This window comes from Strigops habroptila, chromosome 11 (assembly GCF_004027225.2).
Source record: "Strigops habroptila isolate Jane chromosome 11, bStrHab1.2.pri, whole genome shotgun sequence".
In the NCBI taxonomy this organism is placed as follows: domain Eukaryota; kingdom Metazoa; phylum Chordata; class Aves; order Psittaciformes; family Psittacidae; genus Strigops; species Strigops habroptila.
The window spans coordinates 20,909,654-20,931,093 of record NC_046360.1 but is presented as its reverse complement, the minus strand read 5'-3'; the positions used below and the strand labels follow the sequence as shown (position 1 = coordinate 20,931,093).

The 21,440-nt window shown below is 44.5% G+C and overlaps 1 protein-coding gene across 4 annotated transcripts in view; it reads left to right on the top strand.

Annotated features, from left to right (window-relative positions):
• Nucleotides 1-21,440, top strand: part of RAD54L2 (RAD54 like 2) — a 78,856-nt gene that overhangs the window by 18,624 nt on the left and 38,792 nt on the right. For all 4 annotated transcript variants that reach the window (XM_030501320.1, XM_030501321.1, XM_030501318.1 and 1 more), the window contains exon 2: nt 4,984-5,190. In XM_030501320.1, the coding sequence (XP_030357180.1) occupies nt 5,040-5,190 (151 nt within the window). In that variant the 5' untranslated portion in view covers nt 4,984-5,039. The remainder of the gene's footprint in view (nt 1-4,983; nt 5,191-21,440) is intronic.

Below are 21,440 nucleotides of genomic sequence, written 5' to 3'. Positions count from 1 at the left end.
GTTCAGGGCAAGCAAATGCTCTCCAATTTATGATTTTACAGGCTGCTGCTTTTTCTTTTCTTCAGTTTAATATTCCTGTAAGTAAACATATCACTTATAGAGGGGATCAATGCCACTTAGTTTTGTGGTGATTTGAACAAGAGGAAATGAAGGAGGAGAATTGTTTGCTTCCTTCCCAGCTAGCAGTGTGTGGCCACCAGTTACCTGTGAGTCACAGCTGAAAAACTGTATTGCTCGAGTCCTAACAGTCTCAGACTGTGAAGGAAGAAGGGATTTAAATCACGAAGTAATCAATTAAGGGTTGCTTTAAAGGCAATTTGTGGGAGTTATTGCTGGGGGAAAGAAGTTCCTGTGGGTTTTTCAGTAAACACTCAAGTTCGCTTTGTTAGAAACATGTAGAAGATCTGCAAGTTTAGTATCGGTCAGTAGCACTGTCGGCTCTTTTTTGAGAAAATGTTTATCATTTTCGGTGATTCCCCTCACTGTTTTTTACATGATAATGTGAAGTAGAGATGTTAATGTTACATAGTGTAAAATAGAGACATTCTAATGTTTGTTAGGACTTAAACTGTCCAAACCCACCAATCTCAGGTTTATTTCTTACTAGATTTTTGAATTGAACAGAGGAGTATTACTTGCTGTTTTGCAATAACATTGCAAGTTATTACTTGCAAACTGTTACAAGATTTTTTTATTGTACAGAGAAGCTTAAGGTCATGACTTCTTTAGTGATGCATCTATATGCTTTAAAGTAATTTTCCATTAGTTACTGAAGGCTACCCATAAGGTACCAAATCTGTGCTAGCAGCAATCTACCAAAAAGACGAGATTTCTCCAGAGGAGCCAGCTGTTACCTTTGTACGCATCCAGTTTGAAGTGTTTGTATGTGAGCTGAGTGTATAAGAGGAATCTTATGGCCCCAACCAACCCACCATTTTGCTGCCATAGAAAAAAGATAAAGGAAATCATTATTGCCATAAAACATGAGTTTATATAGCAGAAAGTGAAGAGCGTTATGCAGCACTGACTTTGAAATACCTGGTTTTATTAAACTGTCTGTGCAAATCCTCTTGTGATTTGCCAGCATGCTCAATCCTGTTCCTATGGCCAGGCACCACAATGACTGAAGTGAGGTCTTGGTTACAAAACAGGCTTTAAGGGACAAATCTTGATGAGTCCCAGATATTGGGCTTGGCTGGAGGTTGGAGAGGTGATGGAATCCTCTTTACTATTCAGCACTGTAGTAGCATTAGTGTTAAACCTGGAGGCTTCCTGGAGGCCCGGGGGAATCCTGCTCCTCCTTGCCCAGGTGAGGAAGGACTCTAGTCTGCCCTGCCGTGCATCCTTCCTTGTTTGGATTTGTAGTAGTTAATAATAGTTTAGTTTTTATAGTGCTGATGAGCACTCTGATGAAAATAACGATGTTGTACAGAGATGTACAGAAATTGCCAGATCCCATGATCTTTGCTGTTTCACTTAATAGCATGGCTTATGGCATGTGTGACCCTGCAGTTAAAAACTGTCACTCTCTCTACTTCATATGTAAGAAGAAATGGTGACTATTTTTTTTAATCTTTGCATAGTGAAAGAAAAACACAAGGACAACAGAAATGTGTCCAAATGTGCAAGCTCTTGAAGTTTCCTCATCCAGAGCTGGGCCTTCTTTCTGTGCCTGCCGAGGAGGCAGCAGCCGTCATCGCATGGCATTTACTTACTATCTGAAATGTTCTACCTTAAAAAAGCAAAGCCCAAAAAACTTTGGAACTATTTTTATCTTTGTTGAAAGACAGGACATAATACAAGAGAGAGGCTGTCTTGGATGTTAATTTGATGTGCGGATGATTGCAGGGTTTAACTTCCTGGGTAGGATAAACATGACAGCTCTTTTCTCCTCCCTGAGTAAGCAAGAGGAATTTTTCATTTTTTTTCCCCTAATACCCCAGGAGCCTCACCGTCTGTGGACTGGCCACTGCATTCTATGGAGTTATGGCTTTCTGTGGTGAACCATGGTGCAGCCGATTTCATTTGTGTTTCTTGGTGCTGGTAACCCTCGTTACAGCTTAATGCTTGAGATGCAGCATCCCATTTTGCGGCAGGGCAGAGGGTTTGTGAATTAATTTAATGTGGGACAGCCAAAAAGTCCAGACGGACAGTAACTTTGATTAGTGAAGGTAATCTGTTTATCTCTCACAAAGTGCCCTTCCTACGGTGATTAAATGTTGAGCACGGTGCGCCTGTGTTTGCAAAGGCAAGAGACGGGGCAGGTTGGAGTAACTCGGCCATGAAACAGTAGCGGCAGCTACAATCTGGCCCTGTTGTGTAATTCCCCTTGGTGGAAGGCTCTGAACTGGGTCAGATCGGTGTGAGAAACGGGGGCAGTCTCGTGGTGTGTAATGTGTACCTGCCTGTCCTGCCATGTCCCCGCTGTGTGCTCCAGTGCCACCAGGCAGGGTGGGAGCCCTCCTGAGACCCCGGGCTTATGCAATCGAGAGCAGCTGCCAGAGCTGAGGAGCAGGATGGGAGGGAGGAAGCCAGACAGCAGCATGACAATAGGCACAGAGGAGTTAACCATCTTTGTTTCACCCAGCTTCTGCGAGATTTAATTAAGTCTTTTTGAAAGCTTCTTTTTAACTCTCCTGCATATGGCTGGGGCTGCTGAATGGGAGTTACCTTATAAAGAACATGTACTTATTGCTAAACAAAAATAAAGCGTAGATTAGAGCGCTTTTGTATTCCAATCTGAGATACAGCTGCTCTCCACTGAGTTTGATTTTATTTATAGAAATACAAAGACTTCTATTCTTTCCTTTAAACAATTTTCAGAAAGTGTTTTGTGGTGGGGTTTTTCCCCCCTCTTTTTTTTTTTTTTGTTCTTTTTTAAGATTCTGCGACAAATGATGAAACATGAGAGATGGCACAGGAGGATGCTGATGGGAGAAACTGTATCATGTGTCATTCTTTGACCTGGAGTGTTTAGTGGCATTCAGCCCTTCTGCTTTTCCTGTTTGTAGATGAGAATTCATTCCTGCCATTTTAGTAGTGTTTGTATTTCTTCTTTTTTGTTTGTTTTGTTGGGTTTTTGGGGGGGGTTGGTGCTTAGTTTAATGGGGTAGTAAAACATGGAAATTTTTTAATATGCTTCTATTGATATGGGTTCCAGCATATTGCATGCGTGGTGCTTTATAGCACAGTATAGACAACATGGGAATAAGTAAGTCTCTCTGAAATCCCAGGTGACCAGCAGAGACCCACAAAGGCAACACTACTGCCCATCTCCTGAAATGTAAAGAAACACACGCAGCTTTACGGTTACAGGTTTGAGTACAACCTGTAAAGTGTGAAACAATGTCAGTTTTCCTTTAGGGCTGAATATCAGCCGGAAGAGCACCATGGTTGCTATTTAAAAGTAAAAATAAGCTGCTGTTTTGAAATACCTGTAGACTTCAGCACAGCATTTGTCAGGAAAATCTTCTGATAATAGACTGATTTGTGCCGGCAGTCCCTGACTGAAGTCACCAGACATCAGAAAGTAAGCGATGCTGCAGGTCCCTGTATTGCAGCAGGCTGACAGCAGCAGGGCTCGGTACCTGCTTACCAGCAGGCCACAGAAGCTGAATTAATCTCTTTGGCTTGCGTAAACTGGCACAGTTCCACTGAGCTAATTTAGATTTTGGCCTTTTCTACCATCTGCTCGACAAAGCCAACTTGTTTTGTGTGGCATGTGTAATAGTGTAGGGACTTCAGTTGTCTGCCCAGTGGCAAAGTGCTCCTGGGACCTAGTGGTAAAAGGCTTCCCATTCCAATACCAATCTCTACAAAGCCTGTTCTTCCCTTGTGTTTATTTTCTTTCAGGCACTCTTCAATGTTATTGAGGAGCTGAGAGAGGCAAAGCAGGAACTGATGAGTTCAGCTGGAATAATTCAGCATGCTTGACAGTTAAATTTTCAGCCCTGCTTACAGGGGTGTTGAGTTGCGTCTTTAACCTTCAAGTTTCTGAGCTCATCTAGTTACTGCTGAAACGCAGCTGAAAATGGACTTTTTCTGTGTTTGTAGATATCTATGCTGCCTTCTCTGCTTCCAAGTCCTTTTTTTTTATTTTAAGTGGTTGATTAGTTCTCCAGCATTTTATAGTTTACATTGGAAATGTGGTGTAAAGGGGCACTGGAAAATGAGTGATGAGGAAATGTTTCCCTCGTCTTTCTTTAAAGCTTTCTGGGGAATGTGTGGGTGGTAGTTCTTCTGAGGCTTGATTTTTTGAACATGTCCTTTGCTTTATGTTCCTTGAGATCAAGATACCTTCTTTATTTTCCTTTCTTGGTTGTGTCTCTTTCTTTACATCCATCTTATGCAGCTCCTCTCTGATAATTCATTGTGTATGGAAGAGGAGTACCCAGGAGTACCCATTGCTGTCCAGAAGTGACAGTGCATGATGCTAAGAGATAAATTTGTGACTTTGTGATTGCCTTGGCCCTTTCTTTAGGCTTTGTTGTTTTGTACCATGATTTCTGCTGTGTTGCACTGGAGTAGCGTAGCAGAGGAGTTGCGCAGCAAGCTCCAGTTCTTGTTCTGTGGGATTCTGTGAATGACTTTTTTCGCTATGCTTCACGTTTGGATGGTAGTGTTCTGAAGTTGTTCACATCATTCATTTATTTTACATCTTTGTATAATCAGACATTGACACTAGGCATCTTTCTGCTGTGTATGTACATGTCAAGGATACCAATAAAGAGGTGCTTTTTTGAGGGATTAGTCAATATATTGGTTCTGATACTGACTCTACAATGCTGGGCCGATATCATTATGATACATTGCTTATGGCATCCATTTTCTACACAGGATTTTTTGTGCAGCCTGATGTAACTGTTATTTAAAAGACTGATGGCAGATTTGTGCTTTTATGTACAGTAATCCTGCTATGATCTTGAGCCTTGAGGCTCAAAGGTTGGGATTCAATGGGCTCATTATTTACCTCTTTTCTTGCAGGGCTGCCTCACGGTAGAACATGAGCAGGTAATGCACAAGGCGCATCACTGGGAATCATGTCAGACGAGTCAATCTCAGGGAGTGATCCGGACCTGGACCCGGACTTGGAACAGGAGGATATGGAAGAGGAGGAGGAGGAAGATGAGGAGGAGGCGATGGAGGAGGACAATGATGGGGATGACGAGGAGGACTTACTTGACGAGAGTGGTAAGTGAGTGGGGTTCTGGATCTCTGTATTCATTTGTTATGCAAAACTGGTGTTACTAATTTTGGTGAGTGACACATAGGTAGATTGCATAAGGGTTAGAGTTTGTCCAGTGCTTGGTAGGGAGAAGTGCTTATGTGGGTGTTCAGTTTAAATAGGGATTTAATGTAGGTTAAACTTGGACTTCTGAGCTGAAAAAAACATTCCATCATGAAAACAAGCCACAAACATAAATTATAAAGAGGATGGAATTTTTAAAATAGCTACAGATTTTGGGGAAGCCATTATATAAAGAAGTAAATAAATCAATTCAGTTACTTATATTATTAAAAGGATCTGGTGTCATTAAACATGTTTGCATCGCTGGTTTGCCTATAGGTAAACAATTTAATGGATGCTATGGGCAATTATTGATCACTTACAATAATTATGTTTAACAACTGGAAAATGTTCCTTTCTGACAGCACCCGGGCTGGGTTTATTTTTGTCTGTTTGACAACATGAAAGGTGGCTGTGCTAAGGAAGTTGTCACGTTCTATCCTCGCCTAGCTGTAACTGCCCCACTCCCCTCTTCAGTTAGGACCAGTATAGCTGTCTGTGGACCTGTGCTGTGCAGGTTACATTTGAGCAAGATTAGACAACTGTTAGATTCATGGCATGAGCCTAGAAATAGGTTACTTGGTCCAGCAGAAGGGCTGATGTTCGAGGGCACGTAGACAAGAGTACATGGCTCAGGTGGGAATTCCCCATGCTGTATTTGCCAACAAACTCATTCTATCATAAAACTACAGCCTAAGCCTAAGGGAATGCTGTATTTGCTTCCTTTAAAATTGTGATTTTTAATAATTTCAAAGGGTGAGCAGATTTTGGAATGCACTTGGTTAAACCTACTGAGAATAGAATGTGTTTAAAGACAGACACTTTTCTTCTAGTTACTAAAGTATTTTTATTTTCAAAGTATGTCGTTGTCCTCAAGTGTTCTTCGGTTGTTTTGTTGTTTTGTTGTTTTGTTTTCCCAGGAGATAGTTGTAGGGCCATAGATTACTTTGTCTCAGAGACTGGTGGTGACCTCGGCACTTTGTTTGTGGGAACCTGCACCCAAGGGAGCAATAGGAAGCGTGACGTTGTAGCCAACTTATTAACAGAGAGGAGTGGCTGTATGTCATGTCCAAGTGGGTCATTCCCCATGGCTATTTTATCATGGACTTATGTATTTTATCATCTACATCTCTATTACTGTGGCCGAATACTCATAATTGTCAGGATTATTCTTTCCAAAGCAAGTAAAATTAATATAGGTGTATCAGAACATTGCTAACTGTAAAGATAGATGTTAATTTTCATCTTAAAACACTAGACACATGTTTATGCTTTGTATTTCTTTAGTGACTAATTAAAAGTAAGTTTTAGCAAATGTAGGAAATAACAAGGAAGAGTAAAAAGACAATTTACATATAACTAACACAAAATGTTTTTATAGTTGTCCATTACGTACAGGCAAAACTCTCTGGTGCGCAATCTGAGCAAAGCTAGATTGCCTCTGAGGCTTCAGATTGTTTCAGCTTCAGTTCTGTCTGCCAGAATAGCAGGATGCTTTCTGTGTGCTTAGCTATATAATTACTGTTTTCTGTAGAGAAGTCCACTTGGCTTCTCCTGATACCTCTTCACAGCTGCATACTGCCTCAGAAATGTAATTTGATATCTGTATTACCTTAGATCTAATATAAAACCAGTCTCCTGCTATTTGGCCTATGAAATACATCTAACTTCAGAATTAAGAGGATCATTTTATTTTCCCCGTCTGATATTTATATTCCTGTCTCTTCGTCGATGACCCTTGTACATAAAAAATCATCTTGGGAACAGACAGTTACTTTTATTCACAAAGCGAAAGAAAGTTCTAATGTTTATACTATGGAATTTTTTAATAGCTTAATTTTAATAATTTCTGTTAAAGCTTTGTTCTCCCTGTTGCCAGCTGTGCTGTTCTCCTCCCCTTCTGCTATTGTGGTCATTCTGTAGATGTTCCAGTAGGGATCCTGGGGGATCCTTCCCTTGTGGGTGGGCTCTTGTGTATATCTAGCACTACAAGATTTGGGAGATTATTAATCTTTCACAGTTATTTCCTTGGAAGGGCGACAGGCTGCAAATGTTTTCTCCAAACTGAAACTGATGACTTGTTTTAAATTACAGTGATTCCAGCAATTATAAACCTAACATTTTTACTGCTTGCTTGCAAAATAGTGGCTTTGTTTTAGAAATATAGGTTTTCCATGTTTTGATGGTGACTCAAATTACTTAAGAACCTTCCAGGGTTCATGTAATGTTATCTGCACAACTGACGGTGGATAGCATAGTCTCAGACTTAGCAGTGACTTGTGTTTTGCATGTTTAACCTGGTTTTGTCCTTTTGATATATGCTGTGTGTGGAATTAATACTTGTGGTGGTTTCAGTTTCAGATTTTTTTTTTTATTTCTTGTTACCTTCTGGTAATGAAGAGTGCTATCTGCAGTTTTGGTGTGTTGTTCTCTTTTCTGCTCCAAGTTTTGTTTGCATTTAGTATACACTGTCCCATAGGTGGTCTAGAGTTTACCTTAGTTTGGACATTTATGGTACTGCTTTGATGAAAGCAGTTCCTAAATCTTCTCCCTCTGCCCTCAAGGAAGAAAAAGAGTACAGAAGGGTGGTTTTCTGAATATTTCTGAGTAAGTGAGAGTTAATAAGCACATAGCTTACATCCTTTGTGCACTTCTTAAGTGATGATCAGTTAAAGAACCTCAGCGTTATGTGTAGGGGCTCTTAAAGCTTTAGTCTCTTTTTCTAGAACACTTCTTCCAGGATATACCTACCCTGACACTTATAACCCCTTCCCAGTGGCTGCCAGACTGTACACCCACCCTAGCAGCACGCTTCAATCCTAGCCGGAGGCTTCCACTCCTTTTCCAGCCTTGTCATCCCTGCCCACTGCATCTGTTTTCTCATCACTTGTGGGTAGCGGCACTTGTTTTATCATGTTTGATTTTGTGATACAAGTGCGTGACTGCTAAGAACTTTTTTTGCTAACTCCATAAATCGTTTTCACTCGAAATGTGATGTACTGATGACTGTAGAGATAAAGGGCTGTTTCAAGTCCCGCACTTCTTCTCTGATCCTGGTAGTTGCTCAGGGCTGTGCAGAACTCCATAGGAATAAAAGCTAATTTGAGCAAAGAGGAAACAAACCTCCAATATGGATTTTACAGATCATTTCAAATGCAGGGACTGTTCATACCTCAGAGCTTTCCTGAGGAAAGCTGTTTAGTGTTTGAATGAATCCCACTGTAGTGCTCTGTTTTTCCACTTTCTGAATGTCTTTGGATTATTCTGATTGAAGTCTCTGGAGTTCATCATCTGTTACATATATTGCTGTAATTCTGTTATTAATAGTGATGGCAAGTTGCTTGTTTTCTTACCTCTGAGTATATGGGTTAAACACTTTTTTGAAGTGTAGTTCAGGGGTAGAAGTGTAAGGAACTGGTTCTTTCAGTTCTCTTGAAAGATGCCTTAAGGAGCAAAGGCATTGAGACACTGTTCTTAAAGGCTTCTAGTTGTGTTTGCATTACAGGGTGTGCGGTACAGCACAATGGGATTAGAATCAGTACTTCCGGAGTGTAGCAGTGGACAATTTTCCAGCATCATGGTAGTACTGCACTTCTTAGTGTACAGATATATCAGGCAGCACCAGATAATAGTATGTTAGGTGCTGCTATTGTGATATGACAATCTCCATGCAATTGGCCTTGTCTTCTGCCCTGTGTTGTCCACTTCACCCATTTTCTGTTTTCTCCTCCCCTCTTTCTTTCCGCAGGGCTGGGGGCATGCTAGCTGCGTGCCATATCTGTTTGACTAGTGGAGAACAGAAGATGGAGGCAGTGCTCCCTCTTCCCACCTCAGACTCATTCTGTTACTCCTCCTTGCTGGCAAAGTGCTGGAGCTAAACAAAACTGATTTGTGTTAGATTTCTATGGGCATATGGACCCTTAAAGAGGAGTGAATGAGGAGCACAGTTGTGTTGGTGGTACAGAATCTTAAGTCCCAGGAGAGTGGAGGACATGCAGGTGCCTGTGCTCTTTTGCACTGCAGCTTCTCAGTAGGGTGAAGGCACCAGGCAAAAGTCTCAGAACCTCTGAAGGATTGGACAGGAGGTTAGTGAGGGGAAAGAGATCCTTTTTCTCATCCTTGCCTCCTAAAGCTGTGTTAGTCTCTGCCTGTGACATGTGATAGTATCATGACAGATTCAGACACAGCTACCTGTTGTTTCTGGAGCATGATCCAGAATGTATTTCAATGGCTGCATTTTGTTTGAACTTGAGTGTGCAACTGGGCACTCACAGTTTTGAGTTTCCCAAGGTAGCAAGATGGGAGTTCTTGACTTCAGACAACAGCCACTGTTGATTCAGGTTTGGAAAGATCTTTGGTTTCCTTGAACTCCTGCAGGAGGAAAGCCTATTTATTTAAAGGAGTACTGCTGGATCAGCTCTGTGTACAATTTTCACTTGGTGATTGGGGAAAAAAATGTTGCATGAAATTATAGCAAGAACGGATTTTGTTTAACGTGATGATGTTCCTCTGTGGGTCATCATCGTGCAGCAAGGGGTGCAATTACATTGAAAGTGAAATCAATTTATAGCTGCCTGGATAATTTCCTTGTCTAACCTGATGGGAAAAATCAGTAGCTAACACCATATTTACTAGGAGGTTCATTGGCGCCTGGGGTTATAAAACCTGAAATTATTCTGGAAATCTGTTTTTCAGTCATGTGGAAGGTTGAGGTTAAGATATTTTTGAATGATACATGAATGCATCCTTGAGGTGCGGGGAGATGCTGCTCATTTGGAAGGTTGTGTTATTCATGTGCTTCCCAGCCCAAAGGTGTTCCAGCTTGTCGTGGTTTGAGCCCAGCCGGTAACTCAGAACCACACAGCCGCTCGCTCACTCCCCCCCCCCCCTTCTTCTTCCCCCCGCTCCCGGAGGGATGGGGAGGAGAATGGGAAGAATGTAACTCCCACGGGTTGAGATAAGAGCAGTCCCGCAACTAAGGTATAACACAAAACCACTACTGCTACCACCAATGATAATAACGATTAGTGAAATAACAAGGGGAGAGGATACAATTGCTCACCACCCGCCGACCGATACCCAGCCCGACCCGAGCAGTGATCTGGGCCTTCCGGGTAACTCCCCCCGGTTTATATACTGGGCATGACGTGCTGTGGTATGGAATACCCCTTTGGCTAGTTTGGGTCAGGTGTCCTGTCTCTGCTTCCTCCCGGCTTCCCCTCCTCCCTGGCAAAGCATGAGACTGAGAAAGTCCTTGGTTGGAATAAACATTACTTAGCAACAACTAAAAACATCGGTGTTATCAGCGTTGTTCCCAGGCTGAAAGTTAAAAAACACAGCACTGCACCAGCTACTAAGCAGGAGAAAAATGACTGCTATAGCTGAACCCAGGACAGTATCCACCCCTTATTCCATACCATTCACGTCATGCTCAGGTCCCACATCTCTCAGCACACCATCACCCCTGTCCCATATATACACATATATATACACCCACACCCACACACAGAGAAAAATATCGTTCCCTAGTCCATGGACCAATCCCTGTAAAATTGCTGAACTCATCCAGTCCATGATGTCAGGCTCCATCTCTTGTAATAGTCTTTCAGGGCAGGAGGGACGGTACATAGTGTTGGGTTGTTGCCTGCTGATGATACCGCCAAACTCATCTGGTCACTGCTGAGCTCGTCTGGTTTCCTCAAAATTCATTCTTTGTTGAGGTGATGATCGGAGGGAAGTCAGGGTCAATGGCTGGTGACCTGAAGATATCTAGCTGGTGGGCTATAAAAGTGTTATAGAGCAGGCAACAGCGTACAATTGAGTTCATTGGCTGTTTTCCCCCAAAATCAAATCCCCTTGAGGTACACATCGGACTTCCCCATCTTCCCGCATTACCCACCAAGTATATCCAGGTCCCTGAGCAAAAGCAACCCCACGAGTGGGTTTGCCTTTACCTGAAGCAGGAATAACCCAGACTGTCTTCCCCAACAAATTCTTTATGTGCACCACAGGAACTTTATCCCCCTCTACAGTACGTAAAAGTTCTGATTGGGCTGGGCCAGCCCTGTTGGCAGATCCCCTAGTGTTGACCAACCAGGTGGCTTTTGGTAAATGTGTATCCCAGTGTTTGAAAGTCCCACCACCCATTGCTCTCAGTGTAGTTTTTAACAGCCCATTGTACCGTTTGATTTTCCCAGAGGCTGGTGCATGGTAGGGGATGTGGTATACCCACTCAATGCCATGCTCTTTGGCCCAAGTGTCTATGAGGTTGTTCCGGAAATGAGTCCTATTGTCTGACTCAATTCTCTCTGGGGTGCCGTGTCGCCACAAGACTTGTTTCTCAAGGCCCAGGATAGTGTTCCGGGCAGTGGCATGGGACACAGCGTATGTTTCCAGCCAGCCGGTGGTTGCTTCCACCATGGTAAGCACATAGCGCTTGCCCTGGCGGGTTGGTGGGAGTGTGATATAGTCAATCTGCCAGGCCTCCCCATATTTGTACTTCAGCCATCGTCCTCCATACCAGAGAGGCTTTAACCGCTTGGCTTGCTTAATTGCAGCACATGTTTCACATTCGTGAATAACCTGGGCAATAGTGTCCATCGTTAAGTCCACCCCTCGATCACGAGCCCATCTATATGTTGCATCTCTGCCTTGATGGCCTGAGGTGTCATGGGCCCACCGGGCTAAAAATAATTCACCCTTATGTTGCCAATCCAAGTCCATCTGAGCCACTTTAATCTTAGCAGCTTTATCCACTTGCTGGTTATTCTGGTGTTCCTCAGTGGCCCGACTCTTGGGTACATGAGCATCTACGTGGCGTACCTTCACCACCAGGTTCTGCACCCGAGCAGCGATATCTTGCCACAATGCAGCAGCCCAGATGGGTTTACTTCTGCGTTGCCAGTTGCTCTGCTTCCATTGCTGCAACCACCCCCACAGGGCATTTGCCACCATCCGTGAGTCAGTATAGAGATAAAGTACTGGCCATTTTTCTCGTTCAGCAATGTCCAAGGCCAGCTGGATGGCTTTCACCTCTGCAAATTGACTCGATTCACCCTCTCCCTCAGCAGTTTCTGCAACTTGTCGCAGGGGACTCCACACAGCTGCCTTCCATCTCCGATGCTTTCCCACAATACGGCAGGACCCATCAGTAAACAAGGCATATTGCTTTTCACTCTCTGACAGTTCATTATATGGTGGGGCCTCTTCAGCACGCGTCACCTCCTCTTCTGGTGACATCCCAAAATCTTTGCCCTCTGGCCAGTCCATGATGACTTCTAGAATTCCTGGACGACTGGGATTTCCTATTCGAGCTCGTTGTGTAATTAGTGCGGCCCACTTACTCCATGTAGCACATTTTTCACATCTGGCCCGGCCCGGGCTGGTCCAAGGGCTACTGCATGAACTATTTCTCGTTTAATTTGTTCAAAGGCTTGTTGTTGCTCAGGGCCCCATTTGAAATCATTCTTCCGGGTCACGTGGTAGAGAGGGCTTACAATCAGACTGTAATTTGGGATGTGCATTCTCCAGAACCCCACAACACCTAAGAAAGCTTGTGTTTCTTTCTTGTTAGTTGGTGGAGACATTGCTGTTATCTTGTTGATCACGTCTGTGGGGATCTGGCGGCGTCCATCTTGCCATTTTATTCCCAAAAATTGAATCTCCTGTGCAGGTCCCTTGACCTTATTCCGTTTTATGGCAAAACCGGCCTTCAGCAGGATTTGGATTATTTTCCTCCCTTTCTCAAAAACTTCTTCCGCTGTATCACCCCACACGATGATGTCATCAATGTATTGCAGGTGTTCTGGAGCTTGCCCCTGTTCCAGTGCAGTCTGGATCAATCCATGGCAGACGGTAGGGCTGTGTTTCCACCCCTGGGGCAGTCGGTTCCAAGTGTACTGGATGCCCCTCCAAGTGAAAGCAAACTGTGGCCTGCATTCTGCTGCCAAAGGGATTGAGAAAAATGCATTGGCAATGTCAATTGTGGCATACCACTTGGCTGCCTTTGACTCCAGTTCATACTGAAGTTCTAACATGTCCGGTACGGCAGCACTCAATGGTGGTGTGACTTCGTTCAGGCCACGATAGTCTACTGTTAATCTCCACTCTCCATTAGACCTTTGCACTGGCCATATGGGGCTATTAAAGGGTGAGCGGGTCCTGCTGATCACTCCTTGGCTCTCCAGTCTGCCGATCAGCTTATGGATGGGAATCAAGGAGTCTCGGTTGGTGCGATATTGCCACCGGTGCACTGTTGTGGTCGCAATTGGCACTTGTTGTTCTTCGACCTTCAGCAACCCCACAACAGAAGGATCCTCTGAGAGACCGGGTAAGGTGGACAGCTGCTTAATTTCCTCTGTCTCCAAGGCAGCGATACCAAAAGCCCATCTATACCCTTTTGGGTCTTTGAAATACCCTCTCCTGAGATAGTCTATGCCAAGGATGCATGGAGCCCCTGGACCAGTTACAATGGGGTGCTTTTGCCACTTCCTCCCAGTCAGGCTGATTTCAGCTTCCAGCATAGTTAACGCTTGGGATCCTCCTGTCACTCCAGAAATAGAAATGGGTTTCACCCCTTGATACCTTGATGGCATCAGAGTACACTGTGCACCGGTATCTACTAGAGCCTTATACTTCTGTGGGACTGATGTGCCAGGCCATCTGATCCACACAGTCCAGTAAACCCGATTATCCCTCTCCTCCACCTGGCTGGAGGCAGGGCCCCTCTAATAGTGATCACAAAATTCTCCACTTCTGTCTTGTAGAAAGGGATTAGTATTCCTTATCACAGGAGCTGGAGTAAAATCAGCTCTTTCGCTCCATCTGGGAAACTGCTCGCCAGAGACTGGAGCAGCAGCTTTCCTGGGAGGATCATCCTTGACCATTGTTCTCCTCTTCAGTTCACGCACCCGTTGCTCCAGAGCTGAAGTAGGTTTTCCATCCCACTTTCTCATGTCTTCTCCATGATCCCGCAGGTAAAACCATAGGGTGACCCGTGGCGTGTACCTCGTATATTTTCTTTCTCGAGCAGTAGGGCGCCTTCTGTTGATAGCTGAGACATGGGTTGGTACGCGTGGAGAGCTGGATAGATCGGATAAATCGTCTCTCAATTGTTTGAACTCCTGGGACAGTTTTTCCACAGCCGAAATGATGGAAGGGGTGAGATTGTCTTCGAACTCTCGGAGTTGACGAATCAGGAAATCCACTGTTGGTGATACTCCGTCATTCCAGGTCATTGATGCCAATGTGTGGGCATATGATGATGGCGCACTCCGTGTAAGTTTCCGCCACATGGGTCGTGTACATTCGACTTCATCTGGGTCTAGGGATGGTGTTCCTGGAATCCGGCCTACGATAGATCATCTCTATAATGGCTGATTCCCTCAGGGACTGGATGCCTTTCTCTATCGTGGTCCAGTTGGCTGAGCGATTCGTAATATCGTCTTTGTAGGGAAACCTTTCCTTCACAGCTGCCAGGAGCCGCCTCCAAAGACTGAGGGCTCGCTTCTCTCTTGCAATCGCTTTGTCAATTCCTCCTTCCTTAGCAAGTGATCCCAGCTGCTTGGCTTCCCTACCTTCTAGTTCATGACCGTCGGCCCCATTGTCCCAGCACCGGAGCAACCAGGTGACAATGTGCTCCCCTGGAAGACGGGTGAAATCTTTTCGCATATTCCGTAGTTCGGTTGAGGTCCGGGGTCAAGAAGTGACCTCTTCTTCTTCTTCCTCTTCCTCTGACCCACGTAGTAGTAACTCTTGTTCAGGTGCTGTTGCATATAGTAATGGCACTGGGTCTTCATCTTTCTTCGCTTCGCGGGTTGCTCTTTGTGCCTTTCGTCTGCTTTTGCTTACAGGGGCAACAGACATTGTCACAAACTGGACATTTGGTTTAGCTGCAGTGTTTGTCACTGTGGTTGGAGTGGCTGCAGTGTCTGCCACTAGGATTGGAGTGGTTGCAATGTCTATTGCTGGGGTTGGTGCAGCTGTTGTGCTTGGGAGTTGAGTAACACCAACAGCTGCATTATCTGTTGCTGTCGGGGTTTGAGTAGCTACTGTGCTTGTCACTGGGGTTGGTGTAGCTGCAGTGCTTGGAGTAGCCATATCGTCTGTTGCTGTCGGGGTTTGAATAGCTACTGTGCATGTCACTGGGGTTGGTGTAGCTGTGGTGCTTGGAGTAGCTATATTGTCTGTTGCTGTCGGGGTTTGAGTAGCTACTGTGCTTGTCACTGGGGTTGGTGTGGCTGCGGTGCTTGGAGTAGCCACATTGTCTGTTGCTGTCGGGGTTTGAGTAGCTGTTGTGCTTGTCACTGGGGTTGGTGTAACTGCTGTATTTGAAGTTGGAGTAGTTGCGTTGTCTGTTGTGGTCAGGGTTTGAGTAGCTGCTGTGCTTGTAGTTGGCATAGCTGCGTTGTCTGTTGCTTTGCCATCAGATCCAGAGACATTTTTTTCCCTTTGAAGGTGCTGGATAGTGTTGAGCAGGGCTCTGTAGGCATAGGCCAAGCCCCAGCACGTTGCCGAAATTTGTCCCTCTCTGGTATAACCAGGACGACAGCACACCTCGTTTAAGTGTTTTACTAGTTTTTCCGGATGTTGCACTTTTTCAGTGGTGAAGTTCCAAAGCACTGGAGGGGCCCACTGGCCTAGGTACTTGCCCATACTATCCCACACACCCTGCCACTCATAACTGTCCAGCCTCAGGGAAAATCTGCTGGTGGTCCTCCTATATCGTCGTCTAACCCTAGACCAGATTCGAACCTGATACTGCTGAATTTTTGACATTAAACGAAATAGGATGTTCCTACGACGGGATGGCCGTGGGTAAAACACACTCCGTATGTTTGCCAACATGCTGATCCCCAGCACAATCAGCAGGCAGGTTTCAAGGGTACTCAAAGGCCATCTAAAACCTTCAGAACTCTCAATTGCTGTTGCAAATAGGCTGGTGGGGGAACGGGGGGTGAAAGAGAATGCTTCCTTCGTAAGTTTACCCCCCGAGGAGAAAAAAAAAGATATGCAATTGCTAAAATATTTCATTATATACCTCCCAATGTATAGTGGTGATGGCCACGCTGGAAGCACAAACCAGACCAGTTTCATGATCAATGAGTCTATTGTATTACAAGTCATTACCATGAAGTACAGTGAAACAAGAACCTTAGCCCAGGCCCCCCAGCCGATAAACACTAAAACAGCAAATAGTGGCTGTAAGTAAGGTACAACATGCTGAAACTCTGAGATCAAGCGCAACACGTCTGAGAGCCAAATAATCACCATTGTGACGAGTAGTAACAATGAATGCTTATCACAAATATGATTAAACACACTCTGGTCAGATCTGTCGTTATCTCAACCTTTCGTGCCCCACGTTGGGCGCCAAAAAGAACTGTCGTGGTTTGAGCCCAGCCGGTAACTCAGAACCACACAGCCGCTCGCTCACTCCCCCCCCCCCTTCTTCCTCCCCCCGCTCCCGGAGGGATGGGGAGGAGAATGGGAAGAATGTAACTCCCACGGGTTGAGATAAGAGCAGTCCCGCAACTAAGGTATAACACAAAACCACTACTGCTACCACCAGTGATAATAACGATTAGTGAAATAACAAGGGGAGAGGATACAATTGCTCACCACCCGCCGACCGATACCCAGCCCGACCCGAGCAGTGATCTGGGCCTTCCGGGTAACTCCCCCCGGTTTATATACTGGGCATGACGTGCTGTGGTATGGAATACCCCTTTGGCTAGTTTGGGTCAGGTGTCCTGTCTCTGCTTCCTCCCGGCTTCCCCTCCTCCCTGGCAAAGCATGAGACTGAGAAAGTCCTTGGTTGGAATAAACATTACTTAGCAACAACTAAAAACATCGGTGTTATCAGCGTTGTTCCCAGGCTGAAAGTTAAAAAACACAGCACTGCACCAGCTACTAAGCAGGAGAAAAATGACTGCTATAACTGAACCCAGGACACAGCTTTTCTTCTCCCCCACAAAGTGCTGGAACAAAACAAAACTGTGGTGTGTGTGTGGGAGTCCCCAGCTGGATGTGTGGGGTTGGGAATAGAGCAAACTTGTCCTTACAGGGGAAGAGGAGGAAGTCTTTGGTATAAATCTGTTCACTTAGCAGGCTCCTCCTGCTCATGTACATGGGTTTTTGACTCTCATGTGAAGTTGTTATGGTAAATTAGGTCATGTTATACTCACCTGTATGAAACTGAGAGCCAGAGGAAGAGTGTGGAGACAGTCTCCTGAATAATACCCTGCTAAATAATATCCTATTCTATATAATTTTATATCCAAATTTAGGAATACTCATACTGCTGGAGGAAAAAAAAAAAAGATAAAACCTGGGGAACTGCTGTTAGAAAGTAACTTACTTGCAGTTTTTCCTTCAGTTGGGCGGTCCTGCTTGTATCGGTAGATGGAGATTAGCCCCAGCAACCTGAAATCTTTTTGCCTTCTACTTTTGACCAGGCTGCACATTTTCTCTTGGGAAACACCAATTTTAAGTTGTCCTCCCTATGTAGTAGAAAATTAAATGCATCCCTCAAGAAGAAGAGGAGCAAATACATGCTTGTTTCTTTAACCTCTCAACTCCTTTTAGAAATTAGCATTTCACAACTGTGTCTTCGGGTGGTTATTGAGGATAGGTGGGCAGCCCCAGGTCAAGGCAGCCTCTGAGACTACAGCTGCTCCTTGAGGAACCCTTTAATGAGATGCTTCCATCTGCTGCATTACATGGGTATAGAGGACTTGATTGCTTCTTGCTTTCTGCCTCAGACTGGTGATATATGTGCTTTGATGTCTTGCCCTTGTTGTTTAACTGGAGGCTGGTGGCAAGCGCTAAGGAAAGGCGCAGGCCTGTGGGGTAAGCTTGGAGTGCAGAGGAGGCTTTTTTTTGTTGATTGGAAGTGGATGAGTCAGAGAAAAAAGTGTGGAAAGAAACAAAAGTCAGGACTTCCCTAAACCCGGAAAAGCACTGAAGATGGCCATGAGAGTTGCTTCTTTAAGCTCTGTTGTATTCTGTGTGTACATGCCAGAGTGGTGGGTGCCAGTAAGTAATAATTCTATAGTTTGATCTACAAGTTACTGTTCACAGAGTGGAAACGTGGATTTCTTGGGGGGGGAAGGGAAGCATGGTGATTGACATCTTTCCATTTTTGCCTTCTTGATGGACTTTCTTACCTTGATTCCTTTATTTTAATTACTTGTGGCTGGATGCAGCTCCCTCTAGAGTCCACCAGTACTATTTCTAAGGAAGCTAAAGGGCAATTTCTGGGGGAAGCAAGCCTCTTCTCAGCAGTAAGTTTGTTGCCTCCATAATGGCCCTGACCTTTGTAAGCCTGGGAAGCCAAACCTGAACTTCCATGTACCACTGTGCGCTTCGCTGTGCTTTTTAAACAACTGGGTAGACTTTAATGCTTGTAGTTACTTTTCATAGACTGCCAATAATTACATGCAAAGATGATGGCATGTGTGGTGTCAGAGATACAAAAGTAATTGCTACATGTGAAAACTTACTTGCGAATTGATATCCTGCATATTGCCGTGTGTTTAAACTTTATCAAATTGTTATGGGAAACTGCATTACCTCAGAAAATGATCCTCATGGATCAGAGTGTTTAAATATGCTTTATCAAACTCTGGGGCTCAACATCAAGTCAGCTGGTTGTGGGTAACTCAGCAAACGTGTGTCCAACTGTAGGTACTGGACGCGTTTCTCAGGTGACTTGCTATAACTAAGAAGTTGAGGGGTTTTTATTGTTTTCCCAATTCCTGAAAGGGATAAGAGCGAAGTTGCGAAGTTGCTTTGTGTCTGTGAAGCATACGCTCTCCACCTCCGCAAATCCTACATTGGCGACTTGTGCTGGTTTCCAAAGACCCAGAAAGTTAGGAGCTGGCTGTCTTCGATGTTTCCACAGTCCAGCTGAATAAAATACAAAAGATATAGTTAGTATCAAAGGTGAAAAGAGGCTGGATACTAGCACTTGCAATTTTAGCAATCCTGGTTACTGAGTAATGCGGAAAGGTTACATTGAAATTGCAGGGAAGAAGGTTTGCTTCTCATTTAGGCAAAATCCACACTGATTTCTCTGGGAACTTTGCTTTATTACAGAAGGCTCGGTATTTTACCCATTGTTTTAACTCTGTCAGTTTCCCTGTAGTAAAGTCTGTCCTTCACAAGGAATGGTGTTTCTGTGTGCTGCCTGAGGGCTTTGGACCCGCCCAGCTAGCAAGTGTCTGTGTACCCAGCACATTGTAAGGGAGCTGCTAATGCCCATGCAGACCCTGTGGCAGGCACCCAGCTCCCTTGAAAGTGGATTTACTGGGCTCACTAAAGGATGACATTAAAAAAAAGTCCTCTTGGGTGCTTTGCTGGGAACAGCCAGTACCGTGCCCTTTGTCAGCTCCCTTTGTGCCAAACCCAGAGCTGCATGTTGCCTTTGGTGGCATTTTGCTTGGTTGGGGCACTTTAGGTTGCTGGCGGGTGATAGAGGCAGGTAAAGGTCCTTTGTCTACAGGCTGTTTGCCCATAAATCAGGGAGGAATAGGGGCAGGTAACAGGCATGGAGAGGAGTGTGAAGGAGTGGTGCCTGGGCTTTGTGGGGTTTTACTGGCTGACTCCAGCATTTTAACTAACTCTGTGAACTAGGTTATTCTCAGCAGGGTGAGGTGTGGCTTGACAGCTTCGGTGGGAAGGAAGGGTGAGATCCTGACAGTGCTGTCCCCCAGCCCCCTTATCAGGGAATTACAGACTGACGATGCTGCAGGTCAGTCACTGACCCTTTCACCATCTGCTTACTCTGCCTGAAAGTGCGGACTTTGTCCCGGTGTCCTCTGCTTATCCTAAGCAGGGGGAAGCTCCAAATGAAAACGGTGGTGACTCCTCTGCCCGCCTCCCAGGCTCTCTGACGGCGGCTTCCTTTTTGAGAGGGTGGCACAAAGTCTGGCATAGTCTCCGTGTTATATAACCTGGAGTAGTGACTTGCTTTACTTCTTTAAAAGGAGGTGATGACGCCAGAGCTCTGCTTCCTTCAGACCTACCGGCCGGGCACAGGGACTGCCTCATCTCCTCAAATGATGTGCTGGTGTGACTAGCCACATTTTTTTCCCCCCTCTTTTCTTCCTCCTTTCCTTTGATCTATTGCATATGATGGAATACAAAATAGATATCCTTCTGTGTGGTTCAAGAACAGCCCACGTCCATGGCTCTGCATTATATATATATGGGGTTTTTTTTTAATTTATTTATTTTTACCTGTAGCCACATGTTCTCTCTTCTTAAAGCTGCCACAAATGTGAGAATAGCATGAATTCATGGGTAGCAGGGTCAATGAGTAAGCAGTTATTAGGTATTAGTTATTAACAAACAATTGTTCCAAGTCTTCTGTGGAGAGAAATATCTTGTTTCTTCCGCTTTTCTCATAGGCTTTACAAGATATGGGGGTTGTGCTTTATTGGCCAAAACCTTGCTTTTCTCTTTTCCTGAAGCAACCAGAGAATCTTTAAGGAAGGACAGTCGCACTTACTTCTCTGTCACGTTTGGTACCTTTTTCCCCACGTATGTTTTCAATAGCCAGCATTGTACCACACCAAGTCATTGCTAATAGATGCCATACTCCGTCATCTGCCACTTCTGAAACCACAATGAAATCACAAGGAAACTAATTAGCAAATTTGTAATGTGGTATTTTCCCTCTAGAACAGGTAAGGAGTGGCAAAGTGATTCTGCCAAGGTCACCTGATGAATGGGATAAAGCCAGAATGAAAATCCTCTGCTTTACAATTTAGGCAGTGCCCCTCTTATTTTCAAATGTACTGAGTGAAACACTTCTCTGTTTTGCATTTGAGTTTCAGTTATGCCAGAGGTCCTTATTTTTCCTTCATTTATCTGTTATTGTGCTGGTTTTAGTGACTGGTTAACTAAAATGTGTATGTTGTAAGGTATACTATTTTTAGCCAAGAAGCAGCAGCAAGTTTGGAAGGAGGGGAAACTGTTTTAATTAAATTAGAACTGTTCTTCGGATTTCAAAACACAATATCACATTGTATCACTCTACTGCTATTGGCTTTATTTGTTATTGGCTTTTAATTTCCTGCTTAGGCTTTGTAGAAAACAGCAACACTGAACTTTCAGAAGTGTCTGGCTCATGGTTTGGATCAAAGTTTTT